The following is a 21,769-nucleotide window of genomic DNA, read 5'->3' as shown; positions in this document are numbered from 1 at the left end:
GGAAAGGGTTTGCTGTCATTATGGTGTTTGAATAGCCTGATGCTTTGGATTGTACATTGGCAGCACTTGGGCTTGCTGCTGAGGCTTGCCTTGCTGCTTGTGTAGGAAGAGATGGATCTTGTCTCACCATTGCTTGTGATACAGACAACAGGGGAGGGAGCAGAGTCATCCTGCACCCCTGGGCAGAGCTGGCTGTAAGCTCCTGGGTCTCCAGGGCTCAGCCTCTTGCTGCCACCCTGAGTGATGGTTTGGCCTTCGGTACCAAAACTTTTCTGGCACAATATCGCACAAAGGGGAGATGCTCAGCGGCAGGATGGGATGTACACAACGGAGGGATGTGCACAAACTAGTGACCTTAATTTTAAAACCCTCCTGGCTTTGTGCGGGACAAGTATCCCATGCTGAGCTTCGTTAAGGTGGGAGAGGCACAAGCCCTGCCTGGGGGATTGCAGGGCTCTGCCCGAGATGGGGAGGGACAGAGGGCGGGAAGGCTGGAAGGTGAAGAACGGACCCGTATCTCCCATGCACACTCAGCCACAGCGCGACTGGAAAACACAGACCTTAGGACTCTTTATTCTGACCATTGCCACTGCCTAGGACAGCTACTGCCACCAAACCGTGTGGTTAGGTGGTTGGGTAAACATCAGCGCATGGAGTCACCTGAAGTTCATGGAAATGCCTGGCTCTGGGGACAGAGGAGGACATGAGCAGTTCCTGGGCCATACAGCAATTCTCCATTCATGGGCACCACCTGAGCATACAGCCTCTCATAGGCTTACAGTGCTTCATTTCCCATGGACTCCATGCAAATGCTGAAGTCTCCTGCTCACCACTGGGTCCTCTTACGTGCTGGGTGTATATGCAGTGCGGAGAAAGGGGGAAGGGAAAAACAAAGGAAATCAGCCTGTCCCAAAATGGAGCAGGAAGGGGAGTCTGAAAAGAGCTGTGCTCCAGGATACCCTACCCAGTGCCCAGTGCCTTCTTTAAGGCTTAATCCCATGGATCATCAGGAAGTCCATCACCATCCTCCCAGGGGAGGCAGCAGAAGCGGCAGTTACCGAGCACCATCCCAAGCTAGTTCTTAACTGGAAAGTTTGCCAACTCATCAGGTGAGACACTGCCCATGTCTGTCACAGGACAAAGCTCACTGTCACTGGCAACTACGTGACACAAACATAATCCAGAGCAAATATCACATTTGCAACACTGCAATGCACAGAGTTCCCTGTCTTCCTTGTATTAAAAAACCCCCACGTACTTCATTTCAAAGGTGTGGGGCTGGCTCCTGCAGGTATTCCCCATGGCTCTCAGAGGCCCCCAAGTAAGAGCAGTGGGAAATTTCCCAAGGGAGCTCCAGGCTGTCCCTGGATTGTTTCTGACCCCCAGAGCAACTCCTTCACACCAAGCCTGTGGGCAGCCAGAGAGTCTCAAAGGTAAGCAGCTTTCTGGTGAGTGTCTTGCATGTTTTATTAGAGTTATGTTTCCATTCATTCATCTGGATAAGTCCAGGATGCACAGTTATAGCCCTCTCCTCTGCCCCATGGTTTCTTCACACTGTTGTGGATAGGCAGCTTTTATTTCAGCATTTTCCAGCTGCCTCTGGTCACCTGCCCATGAACCAGCTCTGGTGTGTGTTGAGCGCGGTGGTCTTGATGAACTGGCAGAGACAGGGCACGCTGCTGTGCTCCAGGTGCCCCCCTGGCATGGCCCGAGGGAGACGGCCGGTGACCAGGAGCCGGACGTAGCATCCACTGAAGATAACCAGGAGCTGCTGGGCCATCACCTGCAACAAGCAAGAGAGGTGTCAGAGCAGAGAATCTACCTGCGGGAAGAGTGGATGATACATGAAATACCATTTGCTCCCTCGTTCAAGGACTGTCCTTGTCTGAAGGAAACAGGACAGGAGCCAATGGCATATATAACTGTCCCAGATCCCCTTCTGGTCAGCAGTGCTGGCACACTGTCCCCACAGGGGAGTGACATGAAATGACCGCTCGCCAGTGGGTGGCCAAGGAGCCAGGCTTCTTGTGGACCTGCCTGCTCCATCACTGCCTCCTGTTGCTTTTTTTTGCCTGTAGATGGCCAGAGAGCTTCAATCTGCAGGGATGTCACCTGCACCAAATTCGCTTAGTAACAGCGAGAGGAAAACTGTAAAATAAATCAAAATCATCCCTTCTGAAACTTCTTGCTGAGCGGCAATGAGGACACATTTGTTGCTCAGCATGGCACAAGTCTCTGAAGGCACACTCCACAGAGGAGACAAAGGCTGAGCACATCCATGCCTCATTCCCAGCCCAGACACAGGTGCTGGGTCCGTGCATGGACCCTGGGAGACGTTGTCTTCCAAAAGAGGACCCCTGGCCACCAGCAAGGAAAAGCCCAATCCATGAACTGCTCAGTAAGCATTAACTGCTCAGCAGTGTCAGGGCTGGAGAAGGTGTGTGTGGACCTCCAGGCTTCCAGGTGCTTCTACTGGTGAAAAAGGAGGTGTCCCCCATGGCTGGCAGCTGCTGAGCGGGGTTTTGGAGCCGAGGTGCCTGGGGAGGTGATTTGGTGCCTCTGTCCATTCGGGAGGGATATTTCTCATTACCTCTGGTGGGCCCTTGGGAACGAGGTGGAGCAGCTCGTTGCATGTCACGGGCTCTTTATTTGGGTTCACTCCACTGGATAAAAGAGGGGACTCTTCACGCAAAGCCTCCTCCTCCGTCCCCAGGTCAGGCTGAACCACCGCCTCCATAACCACACAGAGCTGGTCCAGGCTGTGCTGCAAGCCTGACTGGAAGAGAAAGAGATTTTGGGGGGCCTCCAAAGGCAGCAGCAGTGTCCTGAGGACAGCCTTTAAAGAGCACGATTTCCTCCTCATGTTTTTTACTCCTGGGAGTTATCATCCCAAGAGTCAAAACCAGCATTGGCCAAGAGCCGTGCCCAGCACTTGGAGCTGAGTGTCTTCATCCCACAGCCCTGCTGCTATCATCAGCTGTGTCTTGTGCCAGCAACTGCTCCCAGCATGATGGTCAGAGCCTGGTATGGAGAATCGTGTCTTTAAAAACCATATGAGTTATATCAGCCAGTATATGAATTGATGTATTACTGTCCATCCCCCAATCTGCATTTGTCAGTTCATCCAGGGAGATGAGCAGCTTTGGGATTTTCGGAGGGTTATACCCCGTTGCCTCTCATCCTGCACCCATGGTCAGCAAGGGCAATTCAGTGCAGGAGAGTGCGGTGTTTGTATATTTATACAAGCGCATAGAGGAAAACATTTTCTTAAGGCCAAGAGTACAAAAATTTTATACAGTTAACCCAGTACAGTGTTTACTTATTCCTCAGGCTATCCCATTTATTTCAGAAGGACAGCTCAAGGTGTCCATTATTTCAAGTTGTGACACATGCTTTCAAAATTTACCCTTGATTCTTGATGACTTTCCTTTATTAAAGTTGTACAGTTAATTATCCAGACATGCACATACCACAGGACCTAAACCAATTCCTGCTGAACTGGGCACCGACAGATGCAGTTTATCCACCTCCCAGTCTGTCCAGCTCCCAGTTCACAGCAGGGGATGCCCAGGAGGACACTCAAACACTCAGTTCTCCTTGCCTACCTCCATCCCACCAAAGCCGTGCCCACCTGTACGTGTCCCTGCGGGAGCTCGGGCTGTGCCCACCATCATTTACCTCTCGCGTCCTCTGCAGGTCCGTGACGTGGGCTGCCAAGGACTGGAGGCAGCGCTCCGGGCTGAAGTGCACGAACCACAGCTGGGATGGGCAGGGTTAAGGAAGGAGTCTTTCCACGCTTCCCCCTCCGCAGCCCTCCACCTCCGTGCGGCTCTTGGTACCAACCTTGGAGGAAGCGGAGCAAAGGCAGGTGGTGCCCATGGGGTGCTCAGGACACGGGAACCAATAACACATCACAGGGCTAATTGTAAGCCAAGAGGGTCTGGGCTAATGCAAAACCTCAAGGGAAAGAGGAAAAGAAGAGGGGTGGCAGGGAATGGGGACATTGCCCCAGGGGGCAGCCAGTCCTCCTGGCACACCTCCTCCATCCTGGTGGGGTGAAAACTGGGATAATCCAGGGCCATTGCCCATCACTCACTCAGTGGTCTTACATCTAAATACACTGGTGGGTCACCTTGACTTAGCTCCCCTAAACTCCTTCCTACTTTCTTTCCTTTGTTTCTAGGGATTCATTCCATTTATTTTTTACAAAATTTACTGTACTTTGTGCTTGTCTTCAGGACAGAGGCACTGTTTGCAAAGAGTCTACCAAGAGCAACATGTTGGGGTTGTTAGTTGTGCCAGCTTTGAGAGCAGCAGCCCCCGAGAATGCAGCCAAAGGTCTGCCCTTGTATATCTACTCAAGCTGCCATTATCAAGGGGATTCAGGAACAGCATAAAAGCTAGAAGGTTAAAACAGATATGACATTGGAGCACACTGAGAAATCATAAATCCTTGGGTTGTTTTCTGCTCTCGGGCAGTTCTGGGACACGTAGGTAGAGGTGAAGGCTCCTTGGATTAGTCCTCACTTACTGAGGTGCAAAATTATGCTGGTCTGAACGAATGTCTAATTCAGGTTCTTAAGTGTTTTCTCCTCATTCTGCATGACTTCACCCCTGCTGGCCCTCCTGTGGTATTCCCTGCCCCCTTCTCTGACCCTGTGTTTCAGCCTTGGCTCCCCCTCTATCTCTATTTCATATCTCTGTATATATGGAGGGGAGTGAGGTCCACCAGCAAATCTGGGAGACCATCTCTCTCACCTTCCTTTAACACTTTCATGCTGTTTTAGAACTCTCTTTTTTCCCCTAAATCTTTGGCTAGTCCAGAAAAGGTATCACTAAAAAGCAGCAAATGAGCCTCCCTCTATCTAGTTTCTTTAACCCGCACTTTTAAAAGGCCATGAAGGTCAGCAGTGCTTGGCAGCTACAGACCTGGCTGCCAGAGACACGCAGGGTGAAATCAAGTTCTCCAACATGCCTGAAGGAGGGAGCCCAGGGTGACAAATCACCCGGAGAGCAAAGGCACTTGGACGCTCTTGGCTTAGTTTGTCTCTGCAAGGCAGAACATGAGCTCCCAGGGACAGGCACTCTGGTTTTCTCTGTGTTGGTTTTTTTTTTGCCATAGGCATATTGCTGTCACTCTGCTTATAATAAGAATCATTACTGTCATGTAAGTATAATACACTTTCAGGAATAATTGCCTGCCGAAAGGACTAGTCCCACTTCGGTCTTTTAGACTCATTATTTCCAATTGCCTTTGGGCATATCTCAATCCTCACTTACAGGAGAAGAAAAGATACCCAATCCCTTATGCCATCCAATAGGAGAAAAAATGAATCCTAGAAATCCCACCCACTGGAGATCCTCTTGGATCATAACATTAGTGAATACCTCCATATCCTTAGCTACCCAGAAGCGGTACAAATAATTCCCTACAGAAAGGATACTTGTAGGATGTTGTGTGGCCCATCCAGGGCATCTGTAATCCCTACTATTAAACCGTGTTTGATAAAGATTTCATTGACAGCTGCCAGCCTCACATCTGTGTTCACGTTTATCTATTAAAGAATGCAGGAAAAATTAACACACTCGACAGCAAAAGTTGGGCCAGCCTAATGCTACAAATGGCAGCTGGATAATCCTAAATACCGCATCTCTGAAAGGAAAGCAGTGACAAGAGCAGCCTGCAGTCAGGCAGGACTGTCACCAGCCGTCAGTATTGGCCTAGCCACCGCTGGTGGATGTCTGCGGAGCCAGAAATCTCACTAAGGATTATTTCTATTACAGACAAGATGTCTGAAGGGGAATCGACTTCCAGTATCATGTTCTCTCTTCCTTCCCCAGCAGTCCCTGAGTGAAGGACTCCTTTCCTAAACCTCTGTGCACCTGCATGTTTGCCAGGTTTCCCTCTGGAAGAATCATTGCACAGCTGTCATTAGAGGCTTGCTCCAAAATCCATGCAATTAAAATCAGTGCAAAGACCCCTCTGGGTTTTGAATCAAGCCTTTCTAATATTACTCTTCAGATCACTTAGTAATTTCCATACTCCTGTGATTCCTACAAACAAAAGTTGACAACAACCAAGCACTGGATGCTGCAGGCTGGTTGCCTCTCATGCTTACGTCATCTCCCTGCTTCCTTCCACTGCCCAGTCTACCTCGGTTTTATAATTTTATTGCGACTTCCATGGGTTAGGAGCTGCCTTTTTGTTCTGGACCTGTTGCAAGGTCCAGTGCACCACAGCAACACAAGTAAACGATGCTATTAGTGGCTGCACACAGCCGAGACTGCAAGGACCATCGTCAGAAGCAGGGCAGGAGCCAGCTCTGCTGGAGAGCCCCTGTGGCTTCTCACCAGCCGTGGGAGTGCAAACCGCGCTCTGCAACAGTTGCTTTATCTCCAGTGACAGCAGGCGCTTGGAGCCAGCCTGCCGGGCTCCAACACCTACTTTTGAGGCATTATGACACCTAACTTGGCTGTAAAGCATCCCTTGCCTGAACCTGATCTCTGAGCCTGCTGTAAAAATATTCCTTCCTCCCCGGGTAATTCTGTTCTTCATGTGCATCTAGGAGATGACCTGGATTCCAGCACTTCGGTGGGGGGGAGTCCTGCTCCTCACGCACTGCGTGCCTGCACACAAGCGGCCTCCTCTTACCTTCCTCTGGCGACAATCGATAACCAGTATCACAACTACAGTGACTGCTACGGCAGCCAGGGTCACCAGCACGCTGGCCTCCCAGTACCGTCCGAAGGAACACAGCTGGACTGTGGAGTAAATGTTTGTCCAGAGAGACATGTAGAAAACCTGTAAAAACCCAGAGAGACTGATGATAGTCACAAAACTATGAAAGTGAGATAAGTCACAGGAAGAAGAAAACTACCAGTCCCTGCTCCCGGGGTAATACCTTACCATAAATCAAGTCACACAAGATTTTCAGAGGGTGAGGAAGGACAGAAGTTCTTTCCAATAATAAATAGGGGAAAGAAAGGACTAGAAGGACTGAGCGAGCCCTGGTTTATTATAAATAATTACTAGTCATCAAAGACAGAGAGTGAATTATTAATGATGATTCATACCTAGGGAGGATTTCGACCGAGTTCTTCCATTTAGATAAGAAATGCACTCACTGAGGCATATTGATAATACTTCTAATAGTCCCTGTATTTAGAAAGCTCCTATGTCAAAGCACTCAAGGTGGTGCAGAGACTACTCAATTACAATAACACTGAAATAGTGGACACTGACACTGGGCTCAAGGACTATGCTAAGGACTGACAAACCTGGCCTTTGCATAAAGACAGACAAAACTGAAATAATTTGGCCTTTACTTTAGATAGCAGACATTTGGGCAGGAGATTGCCTAGAAGCAAATAAGATGTGTACAGCACAGCATGCCACAGCATTGTCTTGCAATAATAAAACTCATTTGCACTAAACAGGCACCAAAACCCTCAAAACACTGAGCACCAATTCCTACAATATTAGTGAAAGGCGAGAAAACATGTATAATTGCTATCCCAAAAAATAAATGCAACTAAAACAAAGGAATCAGATTTTATCACACCCTCAGCACGCTGCATTTTGCGGTAGATGCTAATGATCGGGGTCTCTGGAGAAGCTTCTCTCACCAGAAGACAACAAGCAAGACTAGACAATCACCTCAGTAACCAAAGTTGACTGGTCCATTAGTCTAAATTAGCATCAGAACCAGAATATCTACAGATTTTTAAAATCAAGTTAAAAAATGTCTGATGTAGGTAGTACTACTTCCACATATGCTGGTTATCCAGTCATGGACAGCCTGCTTCGGTCGGACTACCAGCAAGGGGTTGGAGAAGGTGCCTTGCCCTCCATCTACAGAAATTCTGTGAACTGGGATTTCCAAAGGAACCCACTAGGATGTGAAAAACCAGTATCTCCTACCCACTCAAACCCCTCTCCCTCCCTGGCCACAAGAATCCCAGGTATAGGTCTTGATGCATCTCAGTGAGCGCATGTCTATGGCAAGCAAGAGACCCCACCGTCCTTACCACGGCAATGGCTATCTGGAATGCCCTGGAGTTGTAGAACATGTACCGTCTCACTTCAGGCTTCAGGACAGCGTCCTGGATTAACCTTCTCCACTGATCCTCTGCCACCTGCTCAGGGAGCAAACAGAAAACTAGGTCCACCCTCCAGTTTTGGGCTCGTAGTCCCATCAGAACTAGCCTGGGCAGTCACCGAGGGGCCAGGCTGGCACTGCGACTGAAAGCTCTGTCCCAGAGCACCCTCCCACAGAGTGCACCTCCAATCTCATCCATACAGCTGTCACAGAGCAAAAACTTGTGGTCTTGCCTCATTTGCAGTGAGTAATATCTCCCTGGAAAGTGCAGGGAAAGTCACAAGAGAAAACCACCTTTTTATGACAAAGGACAAGACAAGACAGATTGTCCCAGGGATGCTCCATCCCATCAGAGTGACTTTCAAGCAATTCAATAGAACCTATGTTGAATGGGTTTCTTCATGGAGGTTTAAGTCAAGATCATTACAGTTGACTTGCAGTCCATGGGGAATAGACTGAAGTGGAACTGAAACAAGCGACTCTCAAACCAAAAAAGAGAAAAGCTGTCTGTGATGTGGGTGCAAATGCAAATGATGCTAATGCAGCTAGCATTCACTCCTACAGGGTCCCCAGGGGAGATGAGCTTACCTGAACCCCAAGGGACTTCAGTTTCTCTGCACAAAGCTCCATGTCAAAGGAGGTGGCTGAGCAGTTGTTGTCCATGCTGAGCACCATGAGCACCTGGCCATTGGGGCGTTCTGCAAGAGCCCAAAGGAGTCATGAGCACAGCTCTGGTACGGGTTTTCCTCCCAGCAGCTAAGTAGCACATGGCAAAGGGAAGGCTAAGGAATGCAAACCACCCTGACATGTTTTAAATGGATCCAAAATACTCCCTTGGACATTTCTAAGAACATCACAAGGAGCTTTGGAAGCAGCCTGATGTCCCCTGTAAGGAAACAACCTACAAAAAGGGAGGAAACCCCAAACACATTCCAGGAGTGAGCAGTCAGAGATAACAAGATGCTCTGATCTTCAGCAGGATAATGTCTTGTCTCACTGATCCCTGACAGAAAGGACAACGGACTCAAGCTCCTCCCTCTTGCTAAGGCTATCTACCTCTTAGAGAGATCCCCCATTGCCTACCCACCCCACCCACCACAAGAAAAAACTTGAACAATCAAATTAAAGTGCTTTCCAATAATCACATTGTCTGCGATGTGGCAGGGCTGCCCTGGAGCATGAGCCCCATAGGTCCTCCAGCATCCAGTTCCCTTCTCCAGCAGTGCTCCTGGGCAGCATGGCTCTGCTCAGGGTCGCAGCCTCCCAGTTTCAGCTAGGGCTAGGATCAGAGATGTAATCTAGAGACACAAGTTGCAGTCAGGAGCCTAGAAAGTGTGAGGACAGCCTGTCCTAGATTTGAGGAGCAGGCTGCTCCAAGCTGAGGCACAGCAGTCTTGGAGCAGCACAGGAGAGCTCTGATCTCCAGGCACCCCATCTGGCATTCATCTAGAGTTTACACAAGCTGTGCTACGTCAAGGGGAAGAGATCGAGTCTAAGGAAGTGGCTTGTTCAGATGAGATCCTGTTTCACTGAAACATTTCACCCTGCTTTCCTTCCCATTTGCAGATCCGGGGTCAGCCAGGTGTCCCCTGGGGCTGCTCCTGCTCACACTGCCACTGAGTGCTCTCCCAGACCGCTGTGCTGGCTGAAACGCAGCACGCACTCACCTTCCCCTTCTCTCCCACTTATGTCCTTCACCCTCATCATCTCTTCACTGCTCAGGAACAGGAGATGCCAAGTGAAACGAGCCAATTACATTACAATAGGGCGTGACAGCATCGAGTAAAAAAGGGAAGAGGAGATGCAACTGAAACCTCCAGGATAACAAGGTCCTGCTTGTTTGCTGAGGTTTATCTCCTCCTGACACAGAGCAGTGGAGGCGGTGAGTATAAAACAAGAATAAAAACAAATGGCCCCAGCTTTGGGCTCGGCTCTCCTGTTCTCCGTGGCTTTGGTCAAGTTGCTTGGCACAAAGTCTAGCAAGTTGGGTGCCAAGCTGAGATCCCCGAGATTTGCAGAGGGGCTCAGCTCCTTGACCTCTGCTGGAGCCTGCTGGAGTGACAAGAGCTGCTTCACCCCTGCAAAAACTGAGCACTAAAGAGGTGCCATGAACTGAGCAAGCAAAAAGGATGCCCTGCTGAATGGTGCGTGGAGGGCTCGGTGAGAACAGCCACCCATGGCACTGCCTTCTGTCTCTGCACAGCACCTCAGGTGGTTTCGGAAGTAGTGCTGCAGAGAGGGAGCAAATTGTTACCGGGGAAGGGGGTCACTCGGAAAGCACAGATCAAGTTTCCCAAAGATTTCTTGACTTTTGAAGGCTAAGAGAAGAGGACTTCCAGGGTCCTTGTTTTCAGTAGGTGGATGTCCATTCATTCCTATATATCAGGCTTTCCAAAAAAGTCAGTGTCTCCATCCCCTCCCCAAAATGCTGAAACATCCATAATGTTTAGTCACTTTTGCAAATGAGTTGCTGTTAATAAGCATCTTTGAAAAATCTGTCTTCTGTTATTTTAAGGGCACTGTACTCAGTACTGCCTTTCTCCTTATCATCAACAAGTTGCTCGCTTACCTTTCGCCCACTGCATGGATCCTTCCTTTAAATCACTCTTACAGTAGAGGATGGAGGAAAGCGAGCTGTTTTTCTCAATTCCACCAGCTTGGCTTTTATGGGCCATGCTGAAGGTGCCTCTCCTTGAGGGACCCTATGTCGTATTGTCAGAAATCCAGCACTTTGTATATCTGCCTTATCTTTCACTGCTAAGAAACACCAGTTCAGCCCCAAGGCAGCAGGCAGCCGGCTTGCTCTCCTCTTGGGGAGCAGATTGTGAAATCCTCATTCACATTCTCTCCGATGACTTCTTCAAGATCTTGCTTTCCATGAGCAAGGAGGCATTTTCTAGTCCTGAAAAGAGGAAAAGAAAATCCCAGATCTTGCAGAGACAGCAAAAAAAGGGTAACAGCACAGACTACTTGGGTGTACTCTGCTCTTTGGACCCTGCTCCCTGTGGATGTTATCACCAGTAGGTGTTAGCCAGCCATCAGTGGAGAACGCACGGGCTCGCCTTTTGCTGCAATTACCCTTTTTCTTTCATTAATAGGTGGAAAAGTTATCCTTAAATACTCCTTAAATTATCCTGACATCCTTAATTATTCATATTTTGTAAACAATTAGTCAAGAAATAGGCAGGATTTCTCCTTGCTAAGCCAACAGGCTTTTTGCTATTGCTTTCAGCAGGCACTTTCAGAAGAAAGTGGAGACGGTGTAAATGCCCCTCCCTGGAAGTGATGCACCCCACTCACTGATGCCGTGGGTAATTCCCCACCATACGAAGGAAGCAGTGCAGATAAGGAAGAAAAATGCATCTTCTGAAGGCAGAGGCAAGCAGGAGCTCTCACCCAGCAGGAGCAAAGCCTTTGAGGGTCTCTGCTTTCCTTTCCCCTCTCCTCTCCACCGCGGGCAGTACAAGAAGCTGACAGGGCACGTCGCCGCAGCAGGCACCATGCCCACCATTTTTCCAGGCAAATGCTGCTGACGTAAGTCTCTAACCTGCTGCCAGGACCTGTGGGTGGTTATTAAAGCAAATGCTTGGAAGACTCTGAAGTTTACTTTTCAATTATCTTCCACCTCTGTGGGTCAGCTGCGTCCACACTGGCTGTCCAAAACTACCATTCGCTTTTTAACCTCTGCTTGGTCTTACTTTTGCACCAGGAGCCTGTTGCTGTCTCTTGCTGTACGAGTACCTCACAGAGCTCATCCGCTCTCCTTCCAAAGAGGATTGCTTTATTTTTGACTGATGGTTGTTGTTGCAATTACCCCCTTACACAAAGCCAGGATAGTCACCAGTTGAAGGACTGTCGAAAAGGAAGTTGAGGCAAGAGAAACAACATGAAAAGTTCTTCTGATTGCAGAAAAAAACCTGCAGAGGGCTGGAAACTCACACTTAAAGGAATCAAGCCATGGTACACATTGCACAAGAGGTGTGCAGTGTGTGTGTGCATACACAGGATGGGCACAGCACCCACTTTTCACCAGCGCAGGTGTGGAGCAGTTCTGCTGTACGTTGAGCGTGGCTCTCCTCTGCAACTTCTTTGCCAGGAATGGGCAGCCATGTGTTACAGAGCACGACTCCTGGCACCAAAAGGCAGATTCAGACAGTGAATTTTCTCACTCCTTTCCCCCTTTTGCCTTCAATCTCTTTGGGTTAGCATCAAACAGAAGGCAAAATGAAAAACAAGACAGAAAAGCCCACACAGAACAGCAGCAAAGCAAAGAGTGAAAAAACAGAGGAAACAAAAGGAAAACCTAATTAAAACCTACCACCCTGTTGTTGCTGCTGTCACATTAAGTTAGAGGTGAATCAAGGCTCTCTGGCTTACATGTCGAGAATTTTGAGTCTCTGGAGGACAGTCCCCAGGAGATGACAGCAAATGGTGCAGCAGGGTGAGGGCAGCTCAGCCTTCCCCAGCCCGTCGGGGAGCTGCAGGAGGGAAACAGCCTTCCCCAGCCAAGACGAGCTCATCGGCAAAAGCAGCTTTGCTTTTACCTCTTTGTGCAGCATAGACCACATTTGGCTCCATTGCCTTTTGCTGCAGAACAACTGCCCGTTTTTGGAGATGGGTCCCCCCCAAATCTTCCCCTGCCGCCTCCTGTGCTAACACCAGGGGCATCTTCTCATCTCCTGCACTCCCCAGGCTCTGTGTCTCTCTACATCTCTTCTTACTCTTTATGCAATGCCGACATCTCTCAGGTGACTTTGCCTCCTTCAGCCTATGAACCTTCTTTTTAGGACACCTCCAAGCCCTAGCTAAACAGCAGAGAAATGTTCAGCAAGTCCTTCTGCTTCATTTCCACAGCAGCTGGCAGAGGCTTACCTGGTCCAGCTCGCTTCATGGTCCTGGGGAGCCAGCTCAGCTCCCTCCTCCTCCTCCTCCCTGTCCTTTATCTGCCACCATCCCACTCCACACTGCCCAGATGCTGGGCTGTTCCACCACTGTGCAGGGATGTCTCCAGTCCCACAGCCCTAACCTGCATGGAGAAGGTCACTCTTTTCCCTGCATCTCCCGGGGACCACGGGCTAACCACGGCTCACCCAAGGCAAAAAGCCTGTGCCCCCCGTGCTCCCTCCCATTACCCTAAGCTGCAAGCACCAACTTGCAAAATCTCCCTTGTGCATGTGACTTTGCTTTCCCTTAGGCTGGTTTCAGAAACACGGTTTTAACCCCCTAGAGTTCCTCAAAAGTGCTTCCGCACTGAAGACACAGCCATGGGAGGAGATTCTGCCACAGGAGTTATCCTCACCTTTTGCAGGGTGGGGGTCCAGAGCTGGAGCTGGACCCTAAAGGCTGTGAAGACCTGAAGAGCGGCACAGACAGAAGGCTGTCCTCCTCCTCGATCAGCTGGGCAGAACTCACGAAGTACAAATCCCAAGGTTGCATGAGATTAATTGCCGTGAATATATTAATGAAAGCTAAGCACCGACGATAGGGCTGGAGAAATCAGAAGAGTTGAACGAAGATCAAGGCTGAGAACAGGTCACTGTATATTTAGCAAGGGGTCATGTTAAAGCACAGAGAAACAGGAATAAGGTGCAGAAGGGGGAACCGTAACCCTCCTCAAAACAGGAGGCTGCGCTGGTACAATGGGTGGGTGTGAGTTTCCTCTCCAGCTGCTGTACGCCGAAGAAAAGCAGTAGGCTCTAACACACAGTCAGACAGACCCCCCAGAAGAGCTTCACGTGCTGGGGAAGTCATTCACTTTCATGCAAAGAGATAATGCTGAGAGACGCCACAGGAGAGAAGACTCCTTTGCCTGGGAATTACCGTTTCACAGCTCACCAAAAGCTAGAGGATCCATGGAGGCTAGGAACGGAGTGAATCAAGTATCTTAGTGACTGTTAGTCTTAGTGAATGGTTTAAAAAAAAAAAAAAAAAAAGAAGAAGAAGCTTTATTGCAGTGCCTGCGTACACTTCCTGGAGAAAATGTCGTTCTCTTGGAGGGATGAATTTCTGCAGCCCTGCTGGCTCCAGACATTGCTGAGCAATGCGTTTATTACATCACGTGGCTGCAAGGGCAACAGACTCCAAAGCTGCTTAACCACATGGGATCTTGTTACACTGGAAACCGGCATCTCACATAGTAACATTGTCCTGGTATTGAGAAAAATCAGATAAATCTCTTGCTGTTGTCACTAGCTCAAGGCCCAGCTCAAATCCCCACCCAAGATAGGGCCATGCAAAGCTTTAGGTTCTTTTGCAAACGATTCTCATCAAAAGCTTTGGCTTTGTTTCCTCCTCTTCTCACCCACGTAAAGATCCTGCCAGAGGGAGGATATGACAACCAAAGTGCTTAGAAAGAGCACTGTCAGCTCACTGCAAAGAAATGCCCGAGGCAAAACTCTGTGTGGGCAATAAACTTCAAAGCAACGTTCATAATTACCTGCACCACGTACACTGTACACCTCTTGTTTAGCAAGACGTGCATGTATGGACTGATCTTGGCATCAACACCTCATCCCACCAGCACAAGCAGAAAAATCCTGCTCATATAAAAGGCCACACACTATTAAATCTTTAGGAATTTTTAGACTGACGGGCTTTGTCTCTGAAGGTTTTCAAAGCATCTGTTTCACACCTATCTAAGGAACCAAGGAGGAAGATCCACAGAAGCTTAAACAAACCTAAATGGAAGGCAAGGTTTTCCATTATTTTTCTGAGATAATTTTCCACCCAACCACCTCCCTGAATTTGCAGCTCTGGCCCAAAGGAGATGATGGATCTGCAGGTTGCATTGTAAGGAGTCAGGGTCTCCTAGCCCGACTCTTCCTGACTTCAGCAGTCATCAAGCCAAATGCTCAGAAACCTTTTGCAGGTGTTAGTTTTCTGCTCACCTTATTTGGGGCACAATTTTTATGCTTTTGTTAGGCAAGTGAGATCCTACCAAGTATCTTCTCAATCCAAGCAGGTATCCTGTAGTCACAGGTCCCACAGAATAGTCTATAAAATATTCAGTGATTAATATATTCCAATAAACACACATTTTAGATTCTAGCTGGACAATAAGCTGCTGTTGTATTTGCACATATGCCTTTATATCTGGGCTTCTGAAGCACAAAGATGTGTCTATAACATTCCTACCCCACCTATCAATACCCCTACCAAAACTTTAGCATTAGAAATTTAACCCTCTTAAAGCCAAGAAGGAAAGCTGAAATTAACAGCAAATGCAAAGTCAATCAGTAAACTAGAAAGGACTTTGGAGAGAGTCAGGCAAAGGCCACAATAGGGAACTATGTGACTGTAAAACAGAGAGAGGACGCTGGCAGGATCCCAATGCAGACTGGAGGTGCTTCTGTTTCACAGAGCCCAGTTGACACCCTCTGAAAGTGGCCCCATTTAAAAATGAAAGTCTGCAAATGAAGGTCTTCCAAAAACTGAAATGAGAATGAATGAAATGAATGAAAATGAATGAAAATGCAGACTTCTCTGCTCCAGGAAGCATTGTGTCGGCTGTATGTTCAGCTTGTGCTGGCTGGCAGGGGATTTAGGGATTTGTTTTATGCAAATCAGCGTTAAGGCAGCTTGAGGTTTGTCTTGAGCTTTGCTCACTTGTATTTATGAAGAAGCATGTCCAGATTTACATTAACCCACAACAAAGCTATTTGCAAAGTCTCCCTCTCTCACTTCACTTGCTTTTTGCCTATTTTCTGCTTCCTGGTCTTAACTCTCCCATAATTAAGTGATGAGCTCCCACTGCAGCCTTCTCACGAAGGGACCCTTTCACCCTGCTGTCAAATGAGACCTCACCCTTCTTTCCAATGTGACTGAAACCAGCTGCCAGGGCCAACAGTTATTAGGGGACAAAACCCAACCGCACAGCCTCAGGACAGGGGGTCAGCAGGACTCCAGCGGTGACAATGCTGGAGCCTCCACAGCCATCCGCCCCACAACCTTCCTGGTAAAAAGCACTTCTAAACTCAATCTTTCCCATTTCAAATGAAGCTGGTTACTTCTTCTAGCCTCAGTGAATCTGGTGAAGAATTCAATGTCTGTCCACTTTGAATCAACCTCTTATTTTTTTTCGAGACTTCTCCACTCTCCACTGTCATGGAGTCTTTAGACAAAATAATCCCTTACCTCCCCATCATCATCATCACTCTGAGCCACACTTGCCAAACCTCCCCAGGCCCCTTGATGCTCTATTCAAAGAGCAATTTATTTTCATTTTTTTCAAAGCTCAGTGTCCAAACAGGACACCGAGACCTCACCACATTCATGAGCGTTAACAACTCTCTCTTTCTCACTTCCATCTTACGTAGGACACTTGAATCAATATGCTGTACAGTGGAGACTTCATTTCAAAACCAAAACATTTGCTGAGTCTGGGGGAGTTCACCCTCATTTTCACCATTTCTGCAGTGCTGTACAGCTGGTTATTGAGTGCTTGGTTTTTGTGTATTTGATTTCACCTTTCTCAGTTCAGCATTACACTTCTCTTCAGGGAGTCTCATGCTATTGGTTTCAGATCATTTCTCCCATTTATCAAGATCATTTTGAATTATAATTCAGTCCTCTGTACTGTTTGTATCTCTTCCCAGCTTGATGCCCTGGACATATATTATAACTGTACTCCTTATTCCATCATGCTGCATTAATGAATATATTGCAGGGAACCTGATTCCAGGAAAAAAATATCTGCCATTTGAAGTGCTTTCCCAGACTGACAGTAACCACCAATACCTCCTGTCCTCAGGGATAACCTCATCCTCTATCATGTTCTTAATATCATTTCCGAGATCACTCTTCACTACTTCAAGTCCCACTGCTTTAAATGCTGAGATATATACTCTTTAGTCTGCCTTTTCCTATTCCGACTCCTAAGACCATATTCTCTCTATATTTACTACATGGTTTGATACACTTAACTTTTTTGCAATATTTGAAAGGCTGATAATGCATCACTTACTCCTGCTTTATTTGCCATGGTCTGCACACGACTGCAGTTTCTCCATACATAAGTCTTGTTTGTGGCTGTGCACACTGCAGCCAACATGGGCAGATCTCATTTGCTTTTGATGAAACTGCATTTTCAGTGACTAACTGTTCCATCTTTTTTTTTTTTTTTCCAGTGAGCCTTAATTAGGAGAACAATGTTGTTGAAAGCCTTGTCTTGCCCTTCCCCTCTCTTCCTGCACACAAAGTCTTCTTTAACAGACTCTGGGTTGGTTTTGGTTTTTTTTGTCAAACAGCTCAGCAAAGCTGACAGATTGACAGTCATAAAATATAAAAACTTTATTTCATAATATCTCTAAATTACATGTTTCAAATGAAAAATGACACTTGCTTAAGGCATAAAGTGTAGTTGTTGGTTTTTTTTTCCCTAGTTCTGCCTTTTTCCTATGAAGACTTAAAGTATTATTCTTTTTATTATGGTAATGTAAAAACTTCTTTCTTGTATCTCAAATTAGGAGGGAAAGCTTGCTATGTGCCTTGGATAATGATTCAGCTATTGATCCAGAAGATGCTTTATTAGATTATTTTGAGACAGCTGAATGTAATTTAATACCTATTTATTTTTTATTCCTATGCCAGTTCGAGATACAATCTTTTCTGCATGAAATTAGTACTTTCTCCTTTCAACCTCAAAGAAAGATTACACTATGCTCCTTTCCTGGATTAGTTTGAGGAACTTTTTCAACAAAACGTTAATCTTGAGGGTTCTTGACAGTCTTTTAATACTTTGAAGCCAAAACCTCAGCTGGGATCAGTGGGTTCTAGGCTTGTTTTTCTTACTATGCATTAATGCAAGAACTAGTGATGTCAGATAAAAGGGAAAGAGTCCAAATGAGGAAAATAGATACAAAGAGGAAAAATGAGCAGGTTTCATACAGGCAGAGAAGGAAGAGGAATGGCATTCTTTTTACATAGTTATTTGTAATCTACAGATAGGACTGCGTGATGGTACACCAGAACGGCAAGAGAGTACAAGAGTATTTAGGTCAGTCAAAATTAGGGTGTGCTTTTATAAGACTGAGCCCAGCTGCTCTACATGCAGCTATTGCTGCGACAATCGTATCTCCCACGATCTGCCTCACAGGCCAGAAACTGCTGGTTTTTCTGTAGGGTTACTTAATGCCAGCTAATTCTGGCCACTCTGGGGTCAGAAGGGTACCAGTGCAGGAGAAAACAGCAGGAGCCCAAAGTTGTGGATAGAAGGGAGGGGAGAAGGACTGCCAGCACCTTGATGGGCTTATATCTAGCATTAAAAAAAAGCTCCAACTTTAATAAAGACCATCAGGAATTGTGTAGGGACCTCACAAAAGCAGAAGAATGAGGAATTTAGGGTTGCCAAATTTTGGCTTACGCATTGGAATACCTTTAATGATTCGTTTATGTTACCATCTAGCAGCCAGCCTGTCACTACAAGGCAGAACGAGGAACAGCTCATCGATCTTCAACAGTAGCCACAGCACTGGGAAAATTTAGGGTCCTTTCTCATGTTTCTGAAACTGTCCAAATCAAGATTCCAGGGGAGTTTCTGATAAAGCACTGGAAGTCAAAATTCCTCCCCTCTTAATTAAAGTTCTCTCAAACTCCTGGACTCCAGATATGGGGTTATGGGTGACTTTCCCTCCTTTATTTCTCTGTTTGGACCCTGGAAAAGGAGGAAGGGAAAAGAGCAGGGGGGATCTTTAGAGGGGGAAATTACTTTCTCTGAAACAAACAAACAAAATTACAAGTTAAATATCACACAAAATGCTCCTACAAAAATAATTAAATGATGATTGCTCTTATGTCACAGGAAGCACCATGAACCAAATGCAGAAAGGAGCATGCTCCCCTGCCATTCCACACTGTCTGAATGAATCTTCCAGCAGTGGCACCACCTTGCCCTTCACCTGCTTTCTGCAGCCCCTGGTGGGATCACCAGCCTGTGAATGACTGGCGAGGGACCTCCCTGCCGCCACTGCACACACCATGTTTCATCCTTCCTGTTCATTACCAGACCTTTCTCTCATGTTTTTGGATTTAACTGCAACAAATGCACAGGGGATCAAACCCATACAGGCTCTGAACTGACCAAAAAAACCCCAAGCATCATTAGACAGAGCAGAGGTGGCAGACCTGAGTGGGATCAGGACCTTTGACATCCCCTCTGGCCTCCCCTGCCAGAGGGGTGCTGAGCTCTTTAACTGCTCTTTATTAACTCCTTGCTTGAACAGTGAGAAGGAGATGCTGACCTTCAGACCAAACAGTGCAAGCTGACTGGGAAGCAAGCTCTGTCAACACAGACGTGCCTTAAAAATTGAACTCTGGCTTCAAGCAGCACAAATGCATGTCCTAATTATACCTTGTACTGCACGTTAAGCCGTCCAGATGACACTCATATTCTGGTGTTAATAAGCCATTTGTCCATCTGGTGCCTGTACAGATGACACACCTTGTCAATGGCATTTTAAAAGCAAAAAGTATAAACTCTATAAATAGGTAACGTCTGAAAAGAAATTCCACAAAAATCAACTCCAAACTGTTGTTGCTGAACATAGATGTGAGTGGAGCCAAACTGCACTGTGTAAATCCTAATATGCCTGCGCTGATCCCAGAAAATGCTTATTTGCAACCAGTTTTAACTGGGAGACACCAACAGCAGTAGCAACTCACTTGACTTTGCACAAACAAGACACAGATGCTGACCACTTCTTACCTCCATACAGCACCAGGACTCTGATCATCCTGGCAGTTGGGTGGCATTTCCAGGGATAAAAGCTCAAACTAAGGGAATCAGACAGCAGTGTACGTACCCAAAGCTGCTTCTGGCCCCTTCTGTGGCACAAGAGCAAGCTATGGCTCATATACATGGGGCCACATCTGCAAGGGATTATGGAGGCAGACGAGCAGCAGGGAGAATTTGGAGAGAAATTTTACTAGCAGCTGGGGTAGGTTTTACTCTTACTAACCAAACTTGCTGCAAAGTCTAGAAAATCAGATTTCAGAGGCAAGGAGTTGTATGCCCAAATCCATACCTCTGTCGGTAGAAAACTGCTCTCTGCAGAGTATTTTTCTGGCACAGCCTGACTTAGGCACGAAGACAGCAGTAGATCTCCCTTTCCCAGAGCATCACAGTGCAAGATGAGAGAATCTCAATTTAAAACAAAGTATCTACACTGCAAACAAAGCCAGCCTTCCTGGAGAGCAGTAATTGGAAATACTCGCTTCTGTGCAAAGTTAAGAGTCTGGTAATTCTAACTAGTTAGGTTTCAGGGAAATATTACAGAAAATTTTTATTCTTGCAGCACGGTGTTCTAAAGGAAGCATCTTCACACCACCTTTTGCCAAGAGGAAATAATCAGGGAAGCGTTTTTCTTTTTCGCCTGCCTCTTACTATTCTAGAGAGCAAGGACAGAAAGTCTTCATTAACAAAGGGAGACTTACAAACCATCATGAGAAACTGGGGCATGCGCTGTATTTTTTCTGGACAGAGCAGCAGTCTTTTACTGATAAACAAACGGGATGAAAGTGCTAATTACAGCCCGGAGCTAAGACGACTTCTATTAGGACTATCATGCTGGAGTCTGAGCACCTGTTCTCAACAGGAAGAAATGTTTCATCTCCAAAGGACAGACTAGAATTAGCATGGCTGCAACCTTTTATGAGGCCATAGCACCTCTCCAGTCATTAGACCAGAGTGATTAAAACTGCCTTGATCCTGTTCTCCTTGTACTGACCTGGCTTCTTCCCCAGCCTGGCACATTTACCTTTGCAGGAGGCTTTTGTTTCAATTTTACAACCCATTTAATAGCTTGAATTCCTAAAGAGATCCTTTCAGAATACTACACACTATCATAAAATATTACAACAGAAGACACCATAGCAGTCTTCGCTTTCATTGCCCTGTGTGACTGCAGGCAGGCATTCGTTCCTTTGTTATGACTTTCATCCATCCTGCTTTCCTCCCTCCCAATCACAATCAAACTCTTAGAGGTCTGAGAGGCTTTTCAATGCTATACTGAGGGTCTGTAGAAATATAGGACGTTCTGTCTGAGGAACAGCATCAGTAAGGTTTCTTGCTTAGATCCCCAACTGCATGACTCGGGTCCGATCAGGTATGTGCTCATCAAGGTCTCTTTTCTGCAAAAAGCCTTAAACTGAACTCAATAAAAAAGCAAAGCTACATTTAACATTCTGCTGGTGAGAGAGGGAGAGGAAGAAACAGCTGAAACATGAAACCTCTTGATATATTCATGTGTACTTTTGATTAAAGAGCTAGAAAGCAATGCATGGACAACGCCAACACACTTACTTACTTCCCACTGTTCCTGGCTATAGCAGGATGCTGCAGGATACAGTATGACCTTGGTATAAACAAGCAGTGACCGGTACTTGACTAAAGAAAGGATAATTACTGCACAGCACCTGGCTATCAAACTATTCTAGTGAACTGGCAACATTTTATTTCCCCTAATGGTCACAAGAACATTTGTTCCTGAAGGTTTTCGGAATGATCTGGCAGGTAAAGCATCAGACTGGAGCCAAGAGGAGGAGCTCTGTAATGGGTTTTTAACTTAACCTGCTGTGACCTTCAGACATTTGCTCTATCTCTTACTCTTTTTTTTTTTTATCAATACTTGATACTCATTCTTCAGAGTCCAGACTCCCACGCAACACAGTAAGAC

General features: G+C 46.8%; 1 protein-coding gene across 8 annotated transcripts; it reads right to left on the bottom strand.

Annotated features, from left to right (window-relative positions):
* Positions 1-565: 565 nt before the first annotated feature.
* TMEM268 (transmembrane protein 268) lies at positions 566-21,723 on the bottom strand. Of its 8 annotated transcripts, none has more exons than XM_049832502.1 (10): positions 12,972-21,723; positions 11,496-11,659; positions 10,669-11,001; positions 8,688-8,797; positions 8,029-8,136; positions 6,653-6,802; positions 5,445-5,555; positions 3,679-3,759; positions 2,591-2,776; positions 566-1,783 (listed from the first exon to the last, which is right to left on the bottom strand). In XM_049832502.1, the coding sequence occupies exons 3-10, from the start codon at positions 10,772-10,774 to the stop codon at positions 1,604-1,606; spliced, it is 1,032 nt and encodes a 343-aa protein (XP_049688459.1). In that variant the 5' UTR covers positions 10,775-11,001; positions 11,496-11,659; positions 12,972-21,723; the 3' UTR covers positions 566-1,603. The 8 variants fall into 8 exon arrangements, with proteins under 8 accessions (XP_049688459.1, XP_049688460.1, XP_049688458.1 ...); XM_049832503.1 differs by having other exon boundaries at positions 11,496-12,228; positions 13,399-21,723; XM_049832501.1 differs by lacking the exon at positions 11,496-11,659 and having other exon boundaries at positions 12,418-21,723.
* Positions 21,724-21,769: the final 46 nt, after the last annotated feature.

This window comes from Accipiter gentilis, chromosome 29 (assembly GCF_929443795.1).
Source record: "Accipiter gentilis chromosome 29, bAccGen1.1, whole genome shotgun sequence".
Lineage (NCBI taxonomy): Eukaryota > Metazoa > Chordata > Aves > Accipitriformes > Accipitridae > Astur > Astur gentilis.
This window is presented reverse-complemented; position numbering and strand designations above follow the sequence as displayed.

Excerpts from the sequence above, each read along its gene's own strand:
- TMEM268 (XM_049832501.1), bottom strand. The coding sequence starts at position 10,774 with ATGGCCCATAAAAGCCAAGCTGGTGGAATTGAGAAAAACAGCTCGCTT. Across the intron at positions 6,803-8,028 it reads TCCAGATAGCCATTGCCGTG|GTTTTCTACATGTCTCTCTG; the intron begins GTAAGGACGGTG and ends GGGTTTTTACAG. Across the intron at positions 3,760-5,444 it reads GGCCACACAACATCCTACAA|CTGTGGTTCGTGCACTTCAG; the intron begins GTATCCTTTCTG and ends TGCCCATCCCAG.